Below are 20,780 nucleotides of genomic sequence, written 5' to 3' on the forward strand. Positions count from 1 at the left end.
ATTTGATGTCGTCGTCTGTGCGTAGGCAGGCCACCAGGCTCGTCCCTTTGTGTCTGACTCCCACTGGTCAACTCTGCCCACCGCTCTCTCTCGGGCGCGTTTGGTAGCTCGATGTCATGGAGACAAGCTCCGCGGAGAGGAAAACAGCCCGATTGAGTGAGCTTATTTCTAGTGGTGGCCCGCATGATTTTTAAAACAGGTAGGTTTGGGAGAACACCCAAATCGACCATTTTCGCGGAGCCACTATCCTCTCGCCAAAAATTTAAAACGCGATATTTTCACAGAGCTAACGATGGAGATAATGTGAACTCGTGCACAACGTCGAAAAACCGGTGGTTTGAATTTGCTCACCACCCGAGAAATTTCGCCATTGTATTTAGGTGTGCCACTTTCACCGTCAAATCCAACGAGACCATGTTCCTTCCTCGCTCGACGTGGCGTGGTTAGCAACGAGACCTTCGTAACCTTCTAGGTCAGCGAAATCGGCAGTAGCGACGACAGCTGTGGCAGCGGCGACCGGCCACGACCTGTCCGCTTCTTCTTCTGCCATGAATCCTCTGGCGGTTGTAAGCATCTCAAAACCTCGTTCTAGCTCAGATCTAGGCATGTGGTAGATGGGCCAGATCTGATGCCTTCAAAAGTATGTCATGTCTTCTCCTTCAAGCACATCGATGTTGGTCCTACCTGGTGACATGGGTATGCCATATCGGGTCCTGAACGTTGCCATCCCTCGTACAAAGCCCATGAGGGAATAGAAGAAAGCCCACGAAGAAATCCAGATGAAGTCGAAGATATCACATTAGGAAAGTTAAACCCATATCAGGTGAACCGACTTGTAATGTAACTCGACCTTGAGGTGGACTCTGAGACCTAGCCTGCTATATAAGGACTAGGAAGAGCCACCGAGAGGGCAGCGATTCAATCATATGAGACACCTTGTAACCCTAGTTTGACATAATACAGTCTCGGGGATTCGTCCTTGTTCATAATATTCATCGGCTGCCTAGTTTGGTTGACCGGTTTGTTGATTCGCCAGTGTCCTCCTTTCTAGAAACCCAAGTCCATGATCATGGGCATTGACAAGGTTAATCCTTTGTCATTGACGCCGTCTATGGGGGGGCTTGGACGCTAGAAATACAAACTCGACAACCTCTTCTTCAAGCAACAACTCGACTAGATCGGGGGATCATCTGCGCTTCGGATCGACAAATTTTCGTCCGCACCCACCCACCCTTCTCCCGGCTTCTGGAGACTTTAGCCGAGGGAGGGATCTGACGATCAGGAGGCAACGACTTCAACATCGGAACGCAAGAAAGTTTTCGCCAGTCGAAACTGATCTGTTCGAAGTCGAAGGCGGGAGCATCGGCATCACCAAGAGCTTCATCGACATCATCCATCGGGTCCATGGGCGGCAAAAACTCGGACGAGATGGCAAGGAGCAGCGTCGGATCTGCGGCAAGCTTGGGAGATCTCGTCGAGTTACTCGATAGGGTATCCTTCGAATCGACATTGATAACCAGCTGCAATGCGTCGGATCGGGTGTCTCAACACCCGAGGACCGAAAGCATCGACAACACAGGCAACTACACCGAGAACAGCGTCGACTCCTGAGTTAGGAAAGCTTCTTCTTATCCAATTTTTGCGCTAATAAAGCCTACTTAGCACGATATCAGGTGTGCATGGTGGAATTAGCTCGGATCGACCGAGAATTAGAGAACGTATCCGATGAGGAAGAAGAACAGGATGAACACGAAACCCCGTACGAGTCAAAGCACGAACAGTTACTAAAGGAAATTTTTGTTCTCATTCCACACTCGCTAAAACACGATCTAGTTTCTCATAAGTGGGTATCTCTCTTCTACTATCCCAAGTAAATTGCCTACCTAATAAAGCAATTTCTCTCATATCAAGGCTCTCGATAATAGCATTGAAAATAAAGGGCCATCTAGCATTTAAAGTTGTGATTATTTTTCTCCTCTTGCTTCCGGATTATATTAAAATCACCCTCTACCAACATAGGTAATGTTTCATGCTCGCAAATCTTAACCAACTCCGCCAGAAAATTAGGTTTGTTGGCATCTTGGGCGGCTCCATAGACTCCCACAAGTGCCCAAACAAAATCACTGCAATCACCACTGACGTAGTCGCCTCCGGCAAGTAACCACCACTGACGAACCGCTTCCAGCGCTGCAGCCAGCCTACACCATTCTCCACCTGAATGTCACTCACGTGTCGCTGCGCTTCCAGTACGTACACCGTGAGTAACAAAAATCTCTGCCGACTCCACCCACCAGCACTTCGACTAGAGAAACATGCCCCGCAGCAGTCAACTCTACATAGGTTTACCATATGTGGAGTCTAGCAACAACATGGGGGGAGGGGGCACTACAATAGCACTGGCGGGTTTAAATGCCGATGTGCATGCCTAAAAGACGCAAATAAAAGCCACCAGAAATAAGTGCATCGAAGAAAGTGCGGACGGCGATGATTTTTTCTCGTGGCGCATCACGATCTGTCGCGCGCTGTCATATGCGGCTCGTAGATTGACACCTTGGTAGATTAACACAAGGTGCAATAGTTAGTATCGTGTACAAGATGATGCGCATAACTAGGTAGATCTTTTACGGTATCTAAATTAATCATAACCAAAAGTTAATAATTAAGTGATTATTCCTTCATTCAGATGGCAATTTCCATTAAAGATACTTATGAAATTCCACAAGCTAGTAGCCTAGTAGATACAGGCATAGAGATGGGAACTCTCTACCCTATGAGCTACAACAGTACAAGAGGGTGTAGGTAAACAGCCTAGGAGAACACGCGCTCTTCTTGAACCAACATGCTCCAAGGCGCTGCGCAAGCCGGCAAGCGGGTGCGGTGACGTGCGGAGAAACCATATCTACTTCTCCCACCTTCGCTGCTTACAACAAAAATATGAGATCCCTATGGGCGCCAAGATATATCATTTTGAAAACAACTGAAAGATGCACACGTAAACATCTTGCTACGATCAGCTACCTCTTTTTTTTTTATGGTCACAAGTATAATTCAAACTACATGCAGGCAACAATGGGTTGAAAACAGTTTTCAGGCATGCGCATACTGCCAGGAAGTTGCAAGCTTGTCAAGCACGGAGTACGTGCAAAGATCATAATAAACAAAATCACAAAAGGTAAGTACAGAAGCAGACACGAACCACCATCTTAAGTCTGAGATCCTGAATAAGTTAAACACTAACCAGTAATCCACAATGTTTGTTCTTATTCGGAAACAAAAGGAACATAGATAGCGTGCATCCTAAAAATCTGGAGGGAGAAGCCACATGGGAGGATAAGGGCCTCTCCTCGCGTAGTATCCTACCGCTCTGATCATATCCACGCCATCATGGTCATCTTCCTTGAAGTACACAGGGTCGCCATCGTCGTTCGAGATTGCCAAGAACACCAGGTCATCCTCCGGGACCACGTTCCTCCCTAAGCAACTACGGTGGATGTAATAGATGCGGTTTCTCTGCACGTTGCCATGCCTGTCCTCCGGCACGTAGACAGCCCTGGAGCAATTTGGACCCAAAAATAGGGCAAAGTCACCCAAGCTTGTCACCTCCTCCCATTTGAACGGGCAATCTGCCATCCTCTCGCCGGTGTTGGTGTGAACGAGGTTAAACACCTTGAAGTAAGGTCTGAAGTTAGGTGACCACGGGAACTTCACAGCCATCCCAAGCTTGCCGTTCAGCTCAAAAATGTAGCTGACATCCACCTTGTTGTACCAGACATCAAGAGGGGGCACCTGGTGCTCTGTGGTGACCACCGGCCGATTGACACCCGTGACCAGTGGCGCACCATCTTTGTTTATGCCGATCTCCAACTTGACAAGGTCAAAGTGCTCTAGTGTGAGGCCATAGAGCTCACCATTCCAGAAGGTGATATCCGCAAGCCCGACACTGTATCTCCGTTCTTGAATCGTCCACCCACCATCTGGACAGCCAACCCTACAGAGCGCAAGAGGAGAAACATCCGTAATGGCGGCGAGGATACAATCGCTCGAAGTGGGTGGTTTGGAGAATATGATATTCCAAATCATTGTTTTGCAAAGGCGACCAGAGCGGGGAATCCACTTCTGCTTCTCGGAGAGCGCCACCTCAAAGCCTGAGAAGAGGTTAACGATTTTGAAAGGGCCCGGATCATACGTGGCAACCCAGCCACCTTCGTGACAGCCAATGAACCAGTGGTCTTTGAAACCTCTCAGGGCCGGGACACGCAGGATCTGGTTTTCCTCATGACAGTAAAGGCGCTTCATCTTGTCGCCATCGCGTGGCAAGAGGAGCAGCCACGGGAGTGCAGGCGGCGTGGGATGCCGTGAAGCTGTAGCAAACCACGACTTGCAGACAGCAGCAAAACGCACGCGGCTGCGCGGATCTGGCACCCTGTTGTAGATGAGACCAAAGAGATCCTGTGGAAGCTTGGTAGACCAGCATTGTACCGTCGTTGCACCACTATCATGAACGATAAACTCAATAGAGTCCTTGTAATCCATAAATCCCTTCCACTGATTGCTGATGATTTGCTGGTAAAAAAAAACGAAAGTTGTTCAGCACAACTGGAAATGTTGATGATCTAATAGAATGAACTTAGACAGTATAAGAAAGATATTCAGGACAAACAGAAACACCACACCTCAGAAAAATATCCCCACGGACCACCAACCTACTCTCAGTTCGGTACAAAATAAAAACTAATAATACTCCATCTGTAGACTCATGTGTGACATTTTTGGACTTTGCACAAAGGTAAATGATAAGACTGACCTCTGATCATTTACGGAGGTGAGGCAGTACTTTACATGAGTGGTAGTACAAAGGCAGAGAAAGTAAGTGCCAGCATGATGCATGATATACTTCATTTATCCTACATCCATGACATACATTTATCAAAGTAGCTTTGAAATATTATGCCTTACTTTTATCATAAAAATGTTGCAATTTATTTTAAAAATCATTGAAAATTTCAGTCATACAGCACAGCTCCACACGCTATTTTATCGGAAATTATTACACTTTTACCTAGGACAATTTATGTTGGAAACCACAATATCCTTCACCCTACCAACATAGATGCATAGTCCCAACACTATAAGTGCTTACATTTGACAAATTTTAAATCTATGGAGCTGCAAATTACACAGTTGTCGCCTGCAGTGAAACAATAGACTTCAGTATGAATTTGAGAACTTATACCTGAGCAGGTTCATTAGCAGAATCTTTAGTCCATACAGCTATCATGTCCTGTGTCCTACGCACCCTGAGGACTGCTCCACAAATTTCATCCTCATATTCGAATCGTCCACCAATCAGTGGCAGTAACTAAACATGAAGTTGTGAAAAGGTACTTAGGGTGGAATTTGCAGGTAAGGAAAGTGTCCAAAAGAACGAGGCAAAAGACGCTTACTGTATGCACCCACAACGTGTCGGATTTCCCTTTGCCACAACTGATGGTCCATTTACCTCCATTAGCACAAATGGGGTCTTCCAATTTTGGCTCAATCTTATCCTTGAGGCAGTAGAGGTCAGCTCCCACGCCCAATTTGCTAGGGTGAAGGATATTGTTGTAAAGGCTGAAATACCACCCAACTCATTAGCCATAAAGGAATACATTAATCTAGCAAACGAAAAGGTTAAAAATTTCAGTAAAGAAATAATGAATTATCAAAACGAACATGTTCTGATTTCCTAAGCAAGCCATTCTCAAAAAAAAAAAAAAAAATTTGCTCCTAAAATATGTTGTGAGTAACAACTAACAACAGATATTATCATCAGGGAGAAGACAATCGAGGAAGTCAGCCAATGCACACTACTCACTTAAACTTAATGGGTGGATTTTTCACATGTCTCCAAACACTAGATCGAAAGTGCATCATAGTTAATATCAATAACAATCAGACTGTCGATGTTTCAGTATACCATGTACCCAAAATTACTTTCCCGATTGTATTAGGCTTGGAAAAGAAGAGTGTGTGTTCTAGCCATCTAGCAAAATGTACGGAGCCTAATATGGATTACAACTATGCGACTGAACTTTATATATAGATTTCATTTTCAGCCCCGAGAAAGAAAAAAAAAACGCATGTGAAAAACTCGCTGCTACACTTGATTCAGAGCATCGTATCAGCAATTGAAAAGTTTCATGCGTTCCTTAAGGTGAATATGTTGAGAGACATCTGAAATTACAGCATTAACTCCCTCCTACGAGCAATCAGCCCTCAGCCGAGAAATCGAGAATACATCGGACGAGGGTTTTTTGAGGAGGCAAGGGTTGCGGGACTAATGAGAAAGGGGGATAAAACCTCCAGAATTCGTCGACGGTGGAGAAGGTGTGGACGGTCCTCTCCGAGGCGACCTGCCCGCTGACGAGCCAGAAGGCCCAGGCGTGCTTGAGCGTTTGGCCGTTAGCCTGCCCGTGCGCGGCGACGGCGGCCGCCATCTCCGCGTCGGTGGTCGCGGGGATCGTGCCGGCGACCTCGGCAATGCCGGCGGCGGCGGCGGGGATGAGAACACCGTCTAGGCGTCTAGTGGTAGTTGAATGGTGGAGCGGTACTATTTATTTATTTTGGTCGTATTTACTGCGAAAAAATACACTTCGGATTTGGGAAAACAGAAATGATAGACTTCAAAAAAAAAACCCGTAAGTGTGATTTTGTAACAAACCATCCGTAGATGTAGGATTACTCGGAAACCTTTTATAAGCCACCAGATTTATTATCCGGATTTCTAAATTAGTTATAGGATATAACTAATTTAAAAGCCTCAATGAAAAACCTAAGTATCTTATTTTCATGGTGGAGGCCGCGACACATCTTCCTGATCCATATCAGGAGGGGATTTGTAGCCTAGCTTGGTGATTTTGATCCAGTCAGAAGTGAAATTGCCCATTTAAGTCACCCATGCGTTGCTATTTCCTACTGCTTCCATAAAGTAATCTACAGATCAACTAAGGGGTCCTCGCATCACTCCCAGGGCGACGCTAGCATCCGCCCTCCCTTGCATCTCTCGCTCCGCCGCTTCCGTCTGCGCCAGCCACGGTGGCGGCGGGCCCCAGTGCCAAAGGTGTTCGGGGGTTGATCGTGGCGGCGATCCGTGGTGGCGGCTGGGGCGGCGGCTGCAGGGTAGGCACGTACGGCGTTCAGGGCGGATGTCCTTGGATGTGCGGCGGCAGTTGCTCCCTCCATGGTCTCTCCGGCGATGGGTGGTAGTGGTGGCTGCGGGTCTATTTCGTACCTAGACCCTTCGTCGGTTCTTCAGCTGACGGCGCGAGGATGGGGCAGTGACCTTGCGAGGCGTCGATGGTGTGGTACCGGCGCCCAAGACCGCGTGGTGTGGCTGGCCCGATCTGAGATCTGGGTCACGTGGGTCTGGGATGCTGCGTCCAACGATTCCTCCTTCGTTATCGCTGGCCAGCGGATGGCGGCGAGTGGGGCTCCTCGTCTGTTTCGCATTTTGAAGGTGGAGGTCCTAGGGTATCTCTTGTGCGAAGATGGAGTCCTTCCCGATGCCTTCCCTTCTTGATCTGGCCGGAGTGAATGCGCCACCGGCGAATGGATCAGTGCTTCAATTGACGGGAGTTTGCTGGATCGGTTGGTATTTGGTCGTGCGCACCCATGTTTTTATTTCGGCCGTTTGGTTCTGAAGGGAGCGGCGCGAATATCTGTTCTGTGTTGACATCAAGAGACATTTTGGTTCATGGTGAAGTCAGAAGAGAATATCATGAAGGCCGGATTGGAGGACTAGCTAAGGGAGGTTCAAGTCTCCGCGCTGTTGAGGGACTTGTTTGGTTTTCCGGGCTTCGCGGCAGTGGTATGAAAGTGGGGGCAACAACACAGGTGAAATTCAGAGTCTTACCTTTCAGGGTAAAAAGCCAAGGTCTAGCCTTAACTGGTTGTGCCTGACAATGATCTTATTGAAGGCATTGCTTTTAGAGCGGGGACTATCTTCAGGGTGAAAGTCTAAGATCTTTGATCGGGTGACAACATCGCTAGTTCACCATTTCCTTCTTGAAGGCGGCGCTTTTGGAGAGTCTGTATTTCAGGTGTTGTCTTGGCGGTGGATTTATTGTTGTTACTAGGGCTGAGATGCTGCAGCGGAACTTTTATTTCTTAGTTTTCTTTTTCACTTTTTTAGCTGTGTGTATCTGTACTGTCATTAGGGTATTACGTCGTAATATATTTCCTTTATCGAAAAAATATGTTGGCTATTTTGCTATCGGCGGGAGGAGCCCTGGCTTCCAAGCTTCTGGGCTTAGTGGAAATATGGCGAGCACAAGACGGGCAAGGGGGCTTGTCAAGTATGAGGGTGTGGAGCGGTGGACGAACATGGCGCACGCATCGGTGCTCTTGAACATACACTGGTTGAGCGTTCTCAACACAACTACTGGGAGAATCCCGACAAGCACGCTAGGTACATTTTTGAGCTAAGCGGCATGCTTCTGGCTATGGGAAGTAACCACAATTGGTGATCGCGCTACTTGCGCAATGCCTGCAAAGCCTCGCTTCCCCATCGACGAGCTAGTAGATACAAGCATAGAAATGGAAACTCTCTACCCTTTGAGGTACAAGTGGGTAGAGGTGAACAACCTCTGAGAACACACACGCTATTCTTGGGACCAACATGATCCAAGTTAGTACGCGTGCCAACAAGCGGGGCCCTGACGTCCGGAGAAACTAGTTGGGCCGGATTGAGGGGGGCATGGAGAGTGCTACATGAGGAGTGCAGAGTGGGAAGTGGTGACTGGAACGAGGGTTCTTGTGTTCTATAGGAAGAAATGGGGTTATGGTTTGTTTTATAGGCACTAGAACAAATGTGGCCAACTATGTGGGCCATGATTGTACATAGGGCCCAAATGATTTCTCATGAAAAATAGGATTGGCTCTGTGCTGGTGGGTCATCACTTAGATGATGAAGTGCCAGCTGCTAGTCCCATCCTTCATATGAGCATGGTCTCCCTTATTGCCCCAAAGTCACAAGTGTCTTGTGAAGTTCTCCAAAAAAGAAACTTGACAATCAATACCATATATATGTAAAGTAGTAAATAACATATGTTAAGTATACATCAACTGTCTCCAACAATTACAAAAGAAATCCTAAAAATAGATCGGATTCTTCATCCCTCTCAACCCCGGCAATTCATACAGAGGGGAGGGGATCCGGGTTAAAGTGGAGGCAGTGGGTTGTGGCTGGTTTTTGAGGAGGCGGCTAGGTCATACACTCATACCGCACTTCACCAATGCAAAATTTAGTCTAGCAAGAGGGACGGTAACTTCAGCTCGTATTTAGTAATTTTCATTTAGTTAGTGAATAAAATCGAAACAACGCTTTCCCATAACCTCTCGGAGGTCACAAAATTTCTGAACGATACCAACAAAATGGCGACTTAAATTTGGAATTGTAACCAATGTCCATGGACATACTTGGGTGTTAATTTATTGAACTTGGCTCACCTATATTTTTTTCTCTCACAGAAAGTGTGTGGTATGTTGATTAATTAGTTTAAGCATTGTCGTGCCACAAAGAAAGAACCTTGGTTTATTACATCAAAAAAATCACAGTACATATAAAAGGCACATAACTGAAAAGTGCTGACTTATCATAGAGCAAATTGAAGGGAGTGGCACGAATATGGAGGAATACGTTTAATTAGAGATAACGAAACAGATGACAACAACAAGCGAATGCAGGGAATAGCTTGCGTTAGGCGGTGACATGGTCGGACGATGCAAGTGTAAGACGAAACCAGCACGCATGGATGGATGCAAGTTACAAACTAAAGGGTAGCCCAGAGGGAAGAATACACTAAAGATAGCAGAGCACAAACAGAAGACAAGAAGAAACCTAGGCGCTCACATGCTCCGACGACCACGAACAAACAGTGTGGTGCACTGACAAGGAGCTTAATTAGGGAACTAGATGGAGTCGCCTAGAGACAACAATCTACGTAAGTTACAGATCGTCGGTGATCTTGACGGAGCCGCCAGGGAGGAGTTTGCTGAGGTGACGAGTGAGCAGCTCGTGGGAGGCGGCGCGCGCCTCCTCCTTGGCGCGGATCTCGGCGGGGGTGTTCTCCGGCATGTTGTGGACGGCCTTGGCGATGGGCCGCAGGTGCTCGAGCTCGGCGTTCATGAACGCCATCGCCCGCTGGACCGGCTCGGCTGCGTCGCGTTCGTGATTGTAGCTGGACATCACGCGGAGGGCCTCCTTCATGGTGTTCTGCCGCTGCGGAAGGTCGTCGTCATCCCAGCCGGCGGCGGATGCTGCTCCGTGCCTACCGTAGCTGGCGGCCAGAGCGAGGACGAGCAAGAAGAGGATGACCCTGGCCATGGTGCGGGGAGGGGTGTGAACCGATTGCATGTCTTGGACCGGAGTAGTAGGAAGCTGCTCAGGTCAGGTATATATGGTTGGGTGGTGGCACTGGAGTGGCAGTGCCAGGCACACTTTCGCGTTTGCGCAACGGCCGCCTGCTTGCTAGCAGTTGGTGCAGTGTAAGCAGCGTGAAGACTGGGCACAAGAGATGTGACTGACGGAGCTGCTTTTTTTTTTTTACCTTTCCAACAACCTCATTTGAACTACCAGCTCTTGCTTCACAAGGATGCATGTGAGTAGTAGCAGTGCGGTATAGTGCAGTCGATAGGATAGGGATTTCCCAACCTATTTATGAAATTATAAGAGCATCTACAGTCGCGTCCCCCAAACCGTCCCCCAAAGCGATTTGGGGCGCGCCGGACAAAAAAAGCGTTCCAGCCGCGTCCCCCAAAGCCCTTTTTTTGTCCGGCGCGCCCCGATACGGTGTCCGGCGCCCCGAGCCCGTCCCCGTCCCACAGGGGACGCACCGGGGACGCCGGACACAACGAAAACGAGGCGGGCTCCCACATGTCGGCGACTATTTGCATAAACCGTTGGTTCGCGCCTCTTTTCTCGTCGCTCCTTCCTTCCCGCGCCTCCCACCCCACCGCCGCCGCTGGATTTCCCGGCCGTTTGGGCGTCCGATCCGTGCTGCGAGTCGGCACCGTTGTCGCGGCCGGGGCTCCCGCCGGTCGTGCCGCCGCCGCCGCGTCGCCGGCGCCTCCTAGAACGCGCCGTCAAATCCGCCCCACCTCCGCGCACGGAAGGTGCTCGACGACTTGCCGGGTAGGCGCGATTGGTCGCTGTTTGTTGCGTCGTCCGCACTCGGCGCAATTTTAACCATTGATTTTGCTTTAGCCATGGACAGCGACGATGAGATGGTTGCCCCGCTCGCTGGAGGACGAGCAAGCGTTCGACGACGACCTGCGGGAGCATTTGCCGATCATCGCGTCCCTCCGGGACATGCTTGACGCCGAGGCGGAGAAGAGGAAGAGGCCGCGCCGCGGAGGATCAAGGCCGGGAAGAAGGAAGTCGAAGCCCCGGCGAGAGGATGGAGGGGCATGCCATGCTGCACAACGACTACTTCGCCGACGGGGCAACACATGCCGACAATTTTCGGCGCCGGTACGGGATGAGCAAGGGCCTGTTCATGAATATCCTCCACGGCGTTCGAGAGTTCGACCCCTACTTCAAGCTCAAGCTCGACGCCGTAGGCGTTCTCGGGTTCTCATCCATTCGAAGTGCACCGCCGCCATGAGGATGCTTGCATACGGAGCACCTGCCGATACACGGGACGACTACCTTCGCATGAGTGAGTCTACTGCCATTGAGTGCATGTACAAGTTTTGCCGAGCTGTGGTGGGAAAGTTTGGCAAATACTACTTGAGAGGGCCAAGCGAGGAAGAGACTGCAAGGATCATGGCACAAAATGCTGCCGGAGGATTTCCTGGAATGCTTGGAAGCATCGATTGCATGCACTGGGCATGGAAGAACTGCCCGTTTGCTTGGCAAGGTATATACAAAGGGCGTCATGGATATTGCGGTGTGGTGCTTGAAGGCTGTGGCAGATTATGACCTGTGGATTTGGCATTCTTTCTTTGGCATGGCGGGATCACACAATGACATCAACGTGTTGCAGCGGTCTCCGGTGTTCAGCGAGACTAGTGGAAGGGCATGCTCCACCATGCAACTATGAGATCAATGGCCACCAATATACCAAAGGCTATTATCTAGCCGATGGTATATATCCAAAATGGGCCACTTTTGTCAAAACAATCTCGAATCCATTAGGTCTGAAGAATTCTCACTTTGCTACACGACAGGAGGCTTGCAGGAAGGATGTCGAGCGGGCATTTGGTGTGCTTCAAGCACAATTTTCCATTGTCCGGTACCCTGCTCTAAGCTGGTCTCACGACCAAATGTGGGAGGTGATGCAGGCTTGTGTGATCATGCACAACATGATCATCGAGGATGACCGCAAGAATCATGTTAGGTCACATGTTGGTCCCTATGAGTGTCAAGGACCTCTCGCGGAGGTTGATCATGAGGTGCCCGAAGATTTTGCTGATTTTGTGGTCATGCACGCAGAGATCCGTGACGAGCAATGTGCATGAGCAACTTCAAGCTGATCTCGTTGAGCATTTGTGGAGGATCAAAGGAAATACCGTGGCACCTTGATGTATCATCTAGCCCTTTTTATTATATTTGATTACTTGTTTTATTGTTTGTTGTAATTTAATTTGAAAACAATCCTCGAAAACATTTTTTTCATATGCTACATTTGATATAAATGGTTTATGTGTTAAAAAAATTATTTTAAATGTTTGGGGGCGGCGTTTGGGGGACGCGGCTGGGGAGCGACGTCCCCCAAACGCGGCACGAACAAAACACGTCCCCCAAACGCTCAATCCGGCGCGGTTTGGGGGACGGTTTGGGGGACGCGGCTGGAGATGCTCTAATGTTCCAGCCCTTACATGCACGATCTACTACATTGTCTTAGCCTCTTAGCTTTATGCATCTCGGCATGTACACATAAATGTTCCGGAAATCCTGGACTTCACAACTTTATTATTTTGTTTTCAAATATTTTTGGTGATATGTTATTGTGGCGAAAAAATTAAGATAAATTTCAAAACTCGCCACACAAATTTCACTTATATCAGGAAGATTACAAGTACATTTCAAATATTTTTTTTTGGATAACATCAATTATATATGTTTTTAATCGACTATGTTTTATGCACAGTTTGTAAAAATATTACAAATTTGATTTTGTTTTTCACCGAATTTTGAATAGATATTGTAAAAGGTATGTTTAAAACTTGATGAAACTCTATATATGTCCAATGTTTTTACAAAATACATGTGGTATCACAAGTAACCATCATGAGATATGCATGAGACCTCTATTATAGTCCAACATCTCTCATGTAAAAGTGATTAGATGCCGTACACGATAAATTAGTCTCGTTGAAATATTATTATTATTTCAGTATAGTTTCACAACTCAAATTTCAAAACTTTTCAGAATGTGTCCAATATTGATATTGTTTTGAAGATTTCATCAGTACAAACTCAAATATAAAAAATGATCAAAATTGGTGGTTCGAAATACCTTAGATCATGTGCCCCTTATGCTGGCCGCGTCTTCCCGCCCTCCAAAAATGCATAATTTCAGATACGAGAAATCTTGGGCTTTCTCTCCAGAGTACCGGGTCCTGGTTGCCTCCGTCTGGGCCGGCCACATAATCGGTCGCTGCCATGTGCCTCTCGGAGACTGTGCAACTATCTAAAATGGGCCCATGCTGAATCTAAGAAATCGGCCAAAAACCGCAAACGGCATGCGGAAGTGATCTCCAACTGCCGAAAAGTGACGGAGCTGCTGGACTTAGTAGAAGAACTCCGAGTCCCGCTGGTTCATGAAAAAATGCTGAGAGACCGAGTCCGTATGAGCCTCTCCCGGGAATATAAGGCCCTGGGCGCATATTGGAAGCAACGATTCACATTTCGCCGGTGCCGCTTTGGAGATGACAATACCAAATTATTCCATGCCTGCGCCTCGGCTCGCCTAAGGACAAAAATCAGATCAAAGTCCTGCACGATGGAGATCGGGTCTTATACAATCATGCCAAGAAAGCCGAATTGTTACGCAGTTTCTATGCGAGCCTGCTTGGCTCCTCTACCCCCCCCCCCCCCCACCCGATGTGGGGCTTCGATCTGCGCACCGCCATGCGGAGCGTCGCAGGCTTGCAGGACTTGGAGAGGCCTTTCGCTATACAGGAGGCCAAGGTCGCCGTCTGGGCTATGTGCATGGAAAGTAGCCCCAGCCCTGATGGCTTCGGTCCTGTATTCTTTCATACTTTCTGGGACCTTGTCAGCCCGGAACTCTCATGGTCTTCCTTCAGGAGTTCTATGACGGAGTTGCACCCCTCGACGGGCTCAACCGGTTGTTTATTTCCTCAATCCCGAAGAAAGATGATGTGCTCACTGATGACGGCTTTCGCCCCATCTCACCCCAGAATTGTGTAATGAAGATTGTCACTCGGATCCTCACGACAAGACTCCAACACTTCATACAACGCCTCATTTCCTTTGAGCAATCAGGGTTCATCAAGGGGCGGAATATTGTCGACAACTTCCTCTACGCAGCTGACGTGGTCCAAAGCTGCCAGGTCCGAAGATCTGCGGCTGTAGTGCTCAAGCTCGACTTTAAAGAGGCATTTGACTCTGCCAACTGGGAGGCTTTGGATGCCATTTTGGACGCGGGTGGGCTCGGACCCCTCTTTCGGACCTGGATTTCTTCTATTCTTAACACTGGATGGACTGATGTGCTGCTCAATGGTGTTCCTGGGCGAAACAAGTGCCTTCTGCTGAAAGCAGTCCATGGGCTATTCTCGGGGCGGGACTCTCCGTGTACCAGATGGGTGAAGCGCATTTATCTCGGTGAACACCCCCATGTGGCCACCCTCGCTTGGAAATGCTTCAAGTCGCTCATCTCGATGTACCGCTCCATCACGAGAGTCGAGCCCCGCGACGGGTGCTCCACGTCGCTCTGGAATGATGTTGGACCCAGCTGGGCCCCCTGTCGGCGGCCTTCCCCGTGGCCTTCTCACACTGTCTCCGCCCCCTTGATCGCCACAGTCGCCGGTGTTGTGGAGAGTGGCGCCGTGGAGATCCCGCTCGTTCACCAGGTGTCTTTAGCGGCCTCGGGGGAGATGGAGTTTATACATGGTTGCTTCTCCAGGATCTCCCTCACCGCATCACCGGACGTTCGTTCCATCGCCCTCAGCCCATCTGCTGACTTCTCCATAGGGAGCGTCTACCGATCTCTTCACTACTCTGGATGTATCATCCCCGGCCAGGACGTCAACTAGAACTGCTTCGCGCCCCTCAAAATGAAGGTGTTCTTCCGGTCATGCGCCTCCAGAAAACCAGGACGCGTGCGCTGCTGCACCGCCTCTGGTGTGTGCCCTCCCCAGATTGCCCCTTCAACCCCGGCCAGCCGGAAGACATCTCACACATGTTTGTTGGCTGCCCCCGCCTCCGCCCCTTGTGGAGTATCGTCTCTCCCTCGGGGCGCCCCCGTACTGACGACGACGTGCTGGGACTCCTCGATGCTCTCTCCGAAGACTTACCTCCCATGCACTTGAAAGCGCGTAACACCGCCATCCTCGCCTTGGTGTGGTCCATCTGGAAATCCCGCAATAGAATGGTTTTCGATGCAGATCTCATGTCTACTCCGCGCATGCTGGATATGTTGGCCGACCACCTCCGCTTGTGGATCGTCTGCGCCACCTCTACTATCGACACGACCCCCTGCTAGCTTGGTGTGGATCAATCTCTTAGCCCCTTGAAAACTTGTACTCCCCCTGTAGCTGGCTCCCCTTCTTGTTGTGCGTGGTATGCCGCCTCGAAACCCAGGATTGTTGGCTTACCGCCCCCTTTGTTGTCGCACCCCCGTAACCCCCCCCCCCTTAATGAAAATCTGAGTTCAGGTGGGCGATCGCCCCCTGTTGATTCTTCAAAAAAAAAAACTGATCAAAATCCAACCTTTAGGTCACAAAAAAATTATACGAAATTGAGAATCAAACTAAAAAGATGGATAAGTTGGTAGAAATTTTCATTTTTTATGCAAACATACCCGCCACTCACTTAAGTGTGGTGTACAGACTCGTTGTACCCACATGTCATGGAGTGGGAGGGTAGGTGTGTAAATGGGTGGAAACAATGTTAACGTGGTATTTTAGTAGGTATGAGCCACACCTCCCAAAAAATGTACTCTAGAACTTGATGTTCTGCCCATGTAAATATTTTATGAACTGAAAAATACAGCAGGAGGAAGTTTCGCCTATGGTTTTTCTGTAAAACAAATTGTAATACACAAACACCAATATCTTTTCGGGAACAGCTCTTTCAACTTGTGCACATATGTAGGCCGGTTCTCATTCAAAATCTCTCAAATATGTCGTCCAGATATACTTTTAGTCATCTAATGCATAAGAGGTAGTACGTACTAAGAAGTAACCGAAGAGCTCATGAGAGGCCCTAGCGAATGTTGAAGAAATATGTATGTTGGATGACAAAGAGCCCAAGAGGAGCTAGCGTCGAGAGATAGGATAGGATTGCCAGCGTTTCAGTGAGTGTACCAACTCGCATGAATTTGGCCATTACTATTACACCACATAGTTCCTAAACCCTAATACAAAGCACACGGCTCCAATGATTATTAGTACTGTAGTAAAAAACAAACGAACGATGCCTAAACCCAACGAAAAATTTCCAACACAAGATACTACAATACTACATGGAAAAGGAAAACTACAGACCATACATGCTCTCCGACGATGACGAACAAACAAATGTGGTGCACCGAGGGGAAGGTTTAATTAGGGAAATAAAAGGCAGATGCCTCGAGCCCTAGAAAACACGACCAACTTATGTAAAGTCTAAGCATGCATGCATATTACAGATCGTCGGTCTTGCCGGGCCCTTGAGGCATGAGGTGCCGGAAGTGGCGCATCAGGAGCTCGATGGCGGCGTCGGACGCCTCCTCCTTGCTGCGGGCGTTGGCGGCACTGTCCTCTGGCATGTTGCGGATTGCGTCAACGATGACCCCCAGCGGCCCGATCTCGCGTTTCATGAACACCGCCAGCCGATGGACCGTCTCGGTATCGGCTGCTGCCGCGGTCACGGGGTTGGAGAAAATCCGGACGAGCTCCGCCATGGTCTCCCGCCGCTGCTCCAGGTCGTCCTCATCCGCCGCGGTGGCGGAGACTGCTCCGACGTTGGTGGCAGCGGCGACAGCGAGCACTAGGAGGAAGACGAGGAGCTTGGCCATGGTGAGAGGAATGGCTTGCATCTCTAGGAGAAGAAAGCTGAGTATATAATGGTGTGGTGGCGGCGTGGCACACCGATTCCGTGGCACAACTGCAGCTTGAGGATCACTGGGCGCAACAAGAGTGTGACCGGCCGCGCTTTAACGTTCCATCCTGCAACTGGCTCGTGGAGAAAGAAGACAACCACATGATGGTACTAGCTTTTGCATCAAAATGGTGTGAGTAGTACTGCGTGGCGGTGACAAGCCGGCTGGCCGGTTGACTGAGTTCCATCTCATTTTCAGTCAATGTTACAGCCCATATGCATGATCCAGTATATGTACGTACAGTCTGTTACTGACATTAGTCTGTTACTGACATTAGTGGAAAAAGGGTCTTTAGTCCCGGTTGGTAACGGGCATTAGTTCCGGATTCGCAACGGGACTAATTATGCGAGACTAAAGGCTCCCTTTAGTCGCGGTTGCTTACGAACCGCAACTAAAGAGCCATCCACGTGGGCTCCAGGCGCACGTCGGGACGGAGTACCTTTAGTCCCGGTTGTTGTGATCAACCGGGAATAAAGGTTTCTGCAGGTTTAGGGTTTAAACCACTAAATCTGGTTTTATTTTAGGGTGTTTTCTTTTCTTTTATATTTTATTTTATGTTTTATTTTAATTTCAAAGAAGTTTCAGTACACATATTCTGGGAGTGGTGTTTTGGAACATGGGAGCATATGCTTCCTATATTTTAAAATGCATCTTACACATATTTTAAATTTAAAAAAAATTGAAAAAAGAAATTCGCACGTACGTATTCATGTGCTACGCGCTCATAAAGTCGTTTCATAAAAAATGAACTTATCATGTGACGTGTGTAAAGAAGACAAAATTCAGTGCTTAAAACAATGCTTTTCACAGTATAAGTTTTCTCTTTTTTACATAGGTCACAAAAAATATTATTTTTTCCTGAAACTTGACGCACACACATATATTATGGAGATGTACACGTAGAATTTTTTTCAAAAAATTTCCACACTTTGAAATATGTTTTGTTGGTAGAGGGAGCATGTGCACCCGGGAGCCGAATTGAATTTTTGACATATTCTACGCTACTATATACACGTTACACGTTGATGCATATGAATATACAATTTCAAACAAGTTTAAAATTTCAAACAAGAAGAATTCAAGAGGAATATATAATATTCAATCTCGGGCCGGTGACCATATACAACTTCAAACAAGTTTTCATATACAATTATCAAGTGGATGTCGGATGCATTAGAAAATCGTCGTCCTCGTAATAGTGTTGACCATTAGGTTTGAGGACCTCCCTCATCAAAAATCATGCTAACTCCTCTTGAATTGGTCCGAAGCGAGCTTCTGGATCAAGCTTATCCCGCAAGTCACACCTCCGCAAGTTGATATCCCGAGCCCTCCGCTCAGAGGTGAGTCCCCGGATGAATGTATCTTCTGAACCTCTAAACCTAGAGGGCAGACAACCTTCTTTGGTTCGTACGTACTGGCGGGCAACTCGTTATTCTTTGGAAATATATTCTTCATCATTTTAAGAAATTTTTCAAATCTTGAGTCAGATAGACCTTCATGTGCCTTCCATTTCAGCAAATCCAGTGTGCAGACCAGCTTTTTCATACCATTATCGCATCCTAGGTACAACGAATTTTTGTGATCCTCTAATATGCGATCCAAATTCTCCCTCTCCTTTTAGGTTTCGCAACCTCTCCATGCATCAGCAATGGTCCGACCAAGATCATCAGCGGGCTCATCATGTGCATCTTCTTCACCTTCCCCTTCACCTTCCCCTTCTTCTGCATCCTCCATGAAAATATCATCGAAATGATAAGGATAGTTGTCATCATCCCCTTCTTCATTTTCTTCCATTCTAACCCCTCTTTCTCCATGCTTGGTCCAATAATTATAGCTTGACATGAAACCGTGCCGAAGCAGGTGCACATGAACGACTCTTGAGGAAGAATAACCCTTCTTATTCTTACAGTCAGCACATGGACATATAAAAAAAACCTGCTTGTTCGCATTAGCCACTGTGAGGAAATCATTCAAACCCGTAATGAACTCGCCCGAGAGTCGCTTACCGTACATTCATTGCCAATTCATCTGCATTATTATTATATAAAGTATATAATTAACCATCATGCATGCATTTGTTAAACTAACTAGCAAGAAATAATAGAAATTAAACTATGAACTACACATGCATATTTATCAATGATACATGAAAGGTTCAAGTTGCTAACCGCGATCGAGGAGGGAAAAATGAGAAAGCTTAAGTGTGGCTAGGACACTTCATATCATGCTCTCGGGCATTTCATCGAACACCTTGTGTGCATAAAAGAATCAAAGCTAAACCCACCACCCCTTGTGAATAGAAGCGGAACACCAAGTTGCTCACACAAGTGTGCTGGCCAACCGCGACTAAAGACCCGCCCGTACACCAGCTGCCGACCGAGCCCGCTGGGTCCAGACCTTCGGTCGCGGTTCGCCTGCAGAATCGCGACTAAAGACCCCATTAGTCACGGTTCAAAAAAATTGGAGACTAATGGTGCTGTATGGAAGCCCCTTTTTCTACTAGCGTGAGACTCCTAGCTTTATGCATCGGATCGAAGTGAACATGTACGCTCCAAACAGGTGGTCTTAGCTATGTCAGTCATCCAAATATATTTCTCTCTAGCCATGCAGTCCATAAGAGGCAAGATCTGATACCCTCTGTTCTAATAAATAAAGCTTTTATAATTTAATCAATAACCAAACCTTACTAAGTTTGGAATATATAGAAATAATATAAAAAAATCCGATGTGAAATAAGTATATTAATCTATTGATATTAAGTAGATATTGTGTATATTTTTATTTTGTCTATCTAGTTGGTCAAATTTCGGTTGCATTGACTTTTGATAAAATTTATATGCATTATTCATTGAAACTGATTGAATAATTAAGAAGAAATAAATAAACAGACCACTATACTCTCTTGAACTTTAATGACACACTAGGGTACAAGCTGGCTTTGCAGTGTGGCCATTTTGCACGGCAAAAGGCATATTTTACACAGTAAAAAATTTGCCGTGCACCGTCGCATAGCAAAGAGCCGACAGCAAAGAGCGGATCTGCAAAGAACCTTCACCGTACGCCGACTACATTTTACACGGTAAAGGTCTCGCTGTCGTGTGGTATTCTTTGCCGAGCGTCTTCCCTCGATGCCGTGTGTCCACACATTGCCAAGTGTCACATTCCTCGCTGCAGTGCATCCTCCTTTGCCGTGCGCAAGTTACTAGCACACGGTAAATAAATTCTCTACAAAATAAAAAAAAGCTCGTCGTCACCGCTGCCGGTGAGTGCAGCTGGCCGGGAGGAGGTCGCGCTGCTGGTCACGCCCACGTCGAGGAGGTCGAGCCGCCGGTGAGTGCAACAACCTACTTGCTGCCGCTTGCTCGCCGCCGCCCGTTCGTTCCAGCGTGCTCGCCGCTGCTGCCACTTACGCTCGACAACATCCACTCGCTGCCGCGACCACGCCGGCTCGGCGCCAAGCGCTCGCCGCCGCGG

The 20,780-nt window shown here is 47.9% G+C and overlaps 1 protein-coding gene across 1 annotated transcript; it reads right to left on the minus strand.

Moving 5' to 3' along the window:
• Positions 1 to 3,121: 3,121 nt before the first annotated feature.
• Positions 3,122 to 6,512, minus strand: LOC124707222. Its single transcript, XM_047238884.1, has 4 exons — positions 6,340 to 6,512; positions 5,445 to 5,610; positions 5,234 to 5,359; positions 3,122 to 4,563 (listed from the first exon to the last, which is right to left on the minus strand). Exons 1-4 carry the CDS (start codon positions 6,474 to 6,476, stop codon positions 3,298 to 3,300), a joined length of 1,695 nt encoding a protein of 564 aa, XP_047094840.1. The 5' UTR covers positions 6,477 to 6,512; the 3' UTR covers positions 3,122 to 3,297.
• Positions 6,513 to 20,780: the final 14,268 nt, after the last annotated feature.

This window comes from Lolium rigidum, chromosome 4, assembly GCF_022539505.1.
Source record: "Lolium rigidum isolate FL_2022 chromosome 4, APGP_CSIRO_Lrig_0.1, whole genome shotgun sequence".
Taxonomy (NCBI): domain Eukaryota; kingdom Viridiplantae; phylum Streptophyta; class Magnoliopsida; order Poales; family Poaceae; genus Lolium; species Lolium rigidum.

Excerpts from the sequence above, each read along its gene's own strand:
- LOC124707222 (XM_047238884.1), bottom strand. The coding sequence starts at position 6,476 with ATGGCGGCCGCCGTCGCCGCGCACGGGCAGGCTAACGGCCAAACGCTC. Across the intron at positions 5,360-5,444 it reads ACACGTTGTGGGTGCATACA|TTACTGCCACTGATTGGTGG; the intron begins GTAAGCGTCTTT and ends CTTCATGTTTAG. Across the intron at positions 4,564-5,233 it reads CTGCTAATGAACCTGCTCAG|CAAATCATCAGCAATCAGTG; the intron begins GTATAAGTTCTC and ends TTTTTTTACCAG.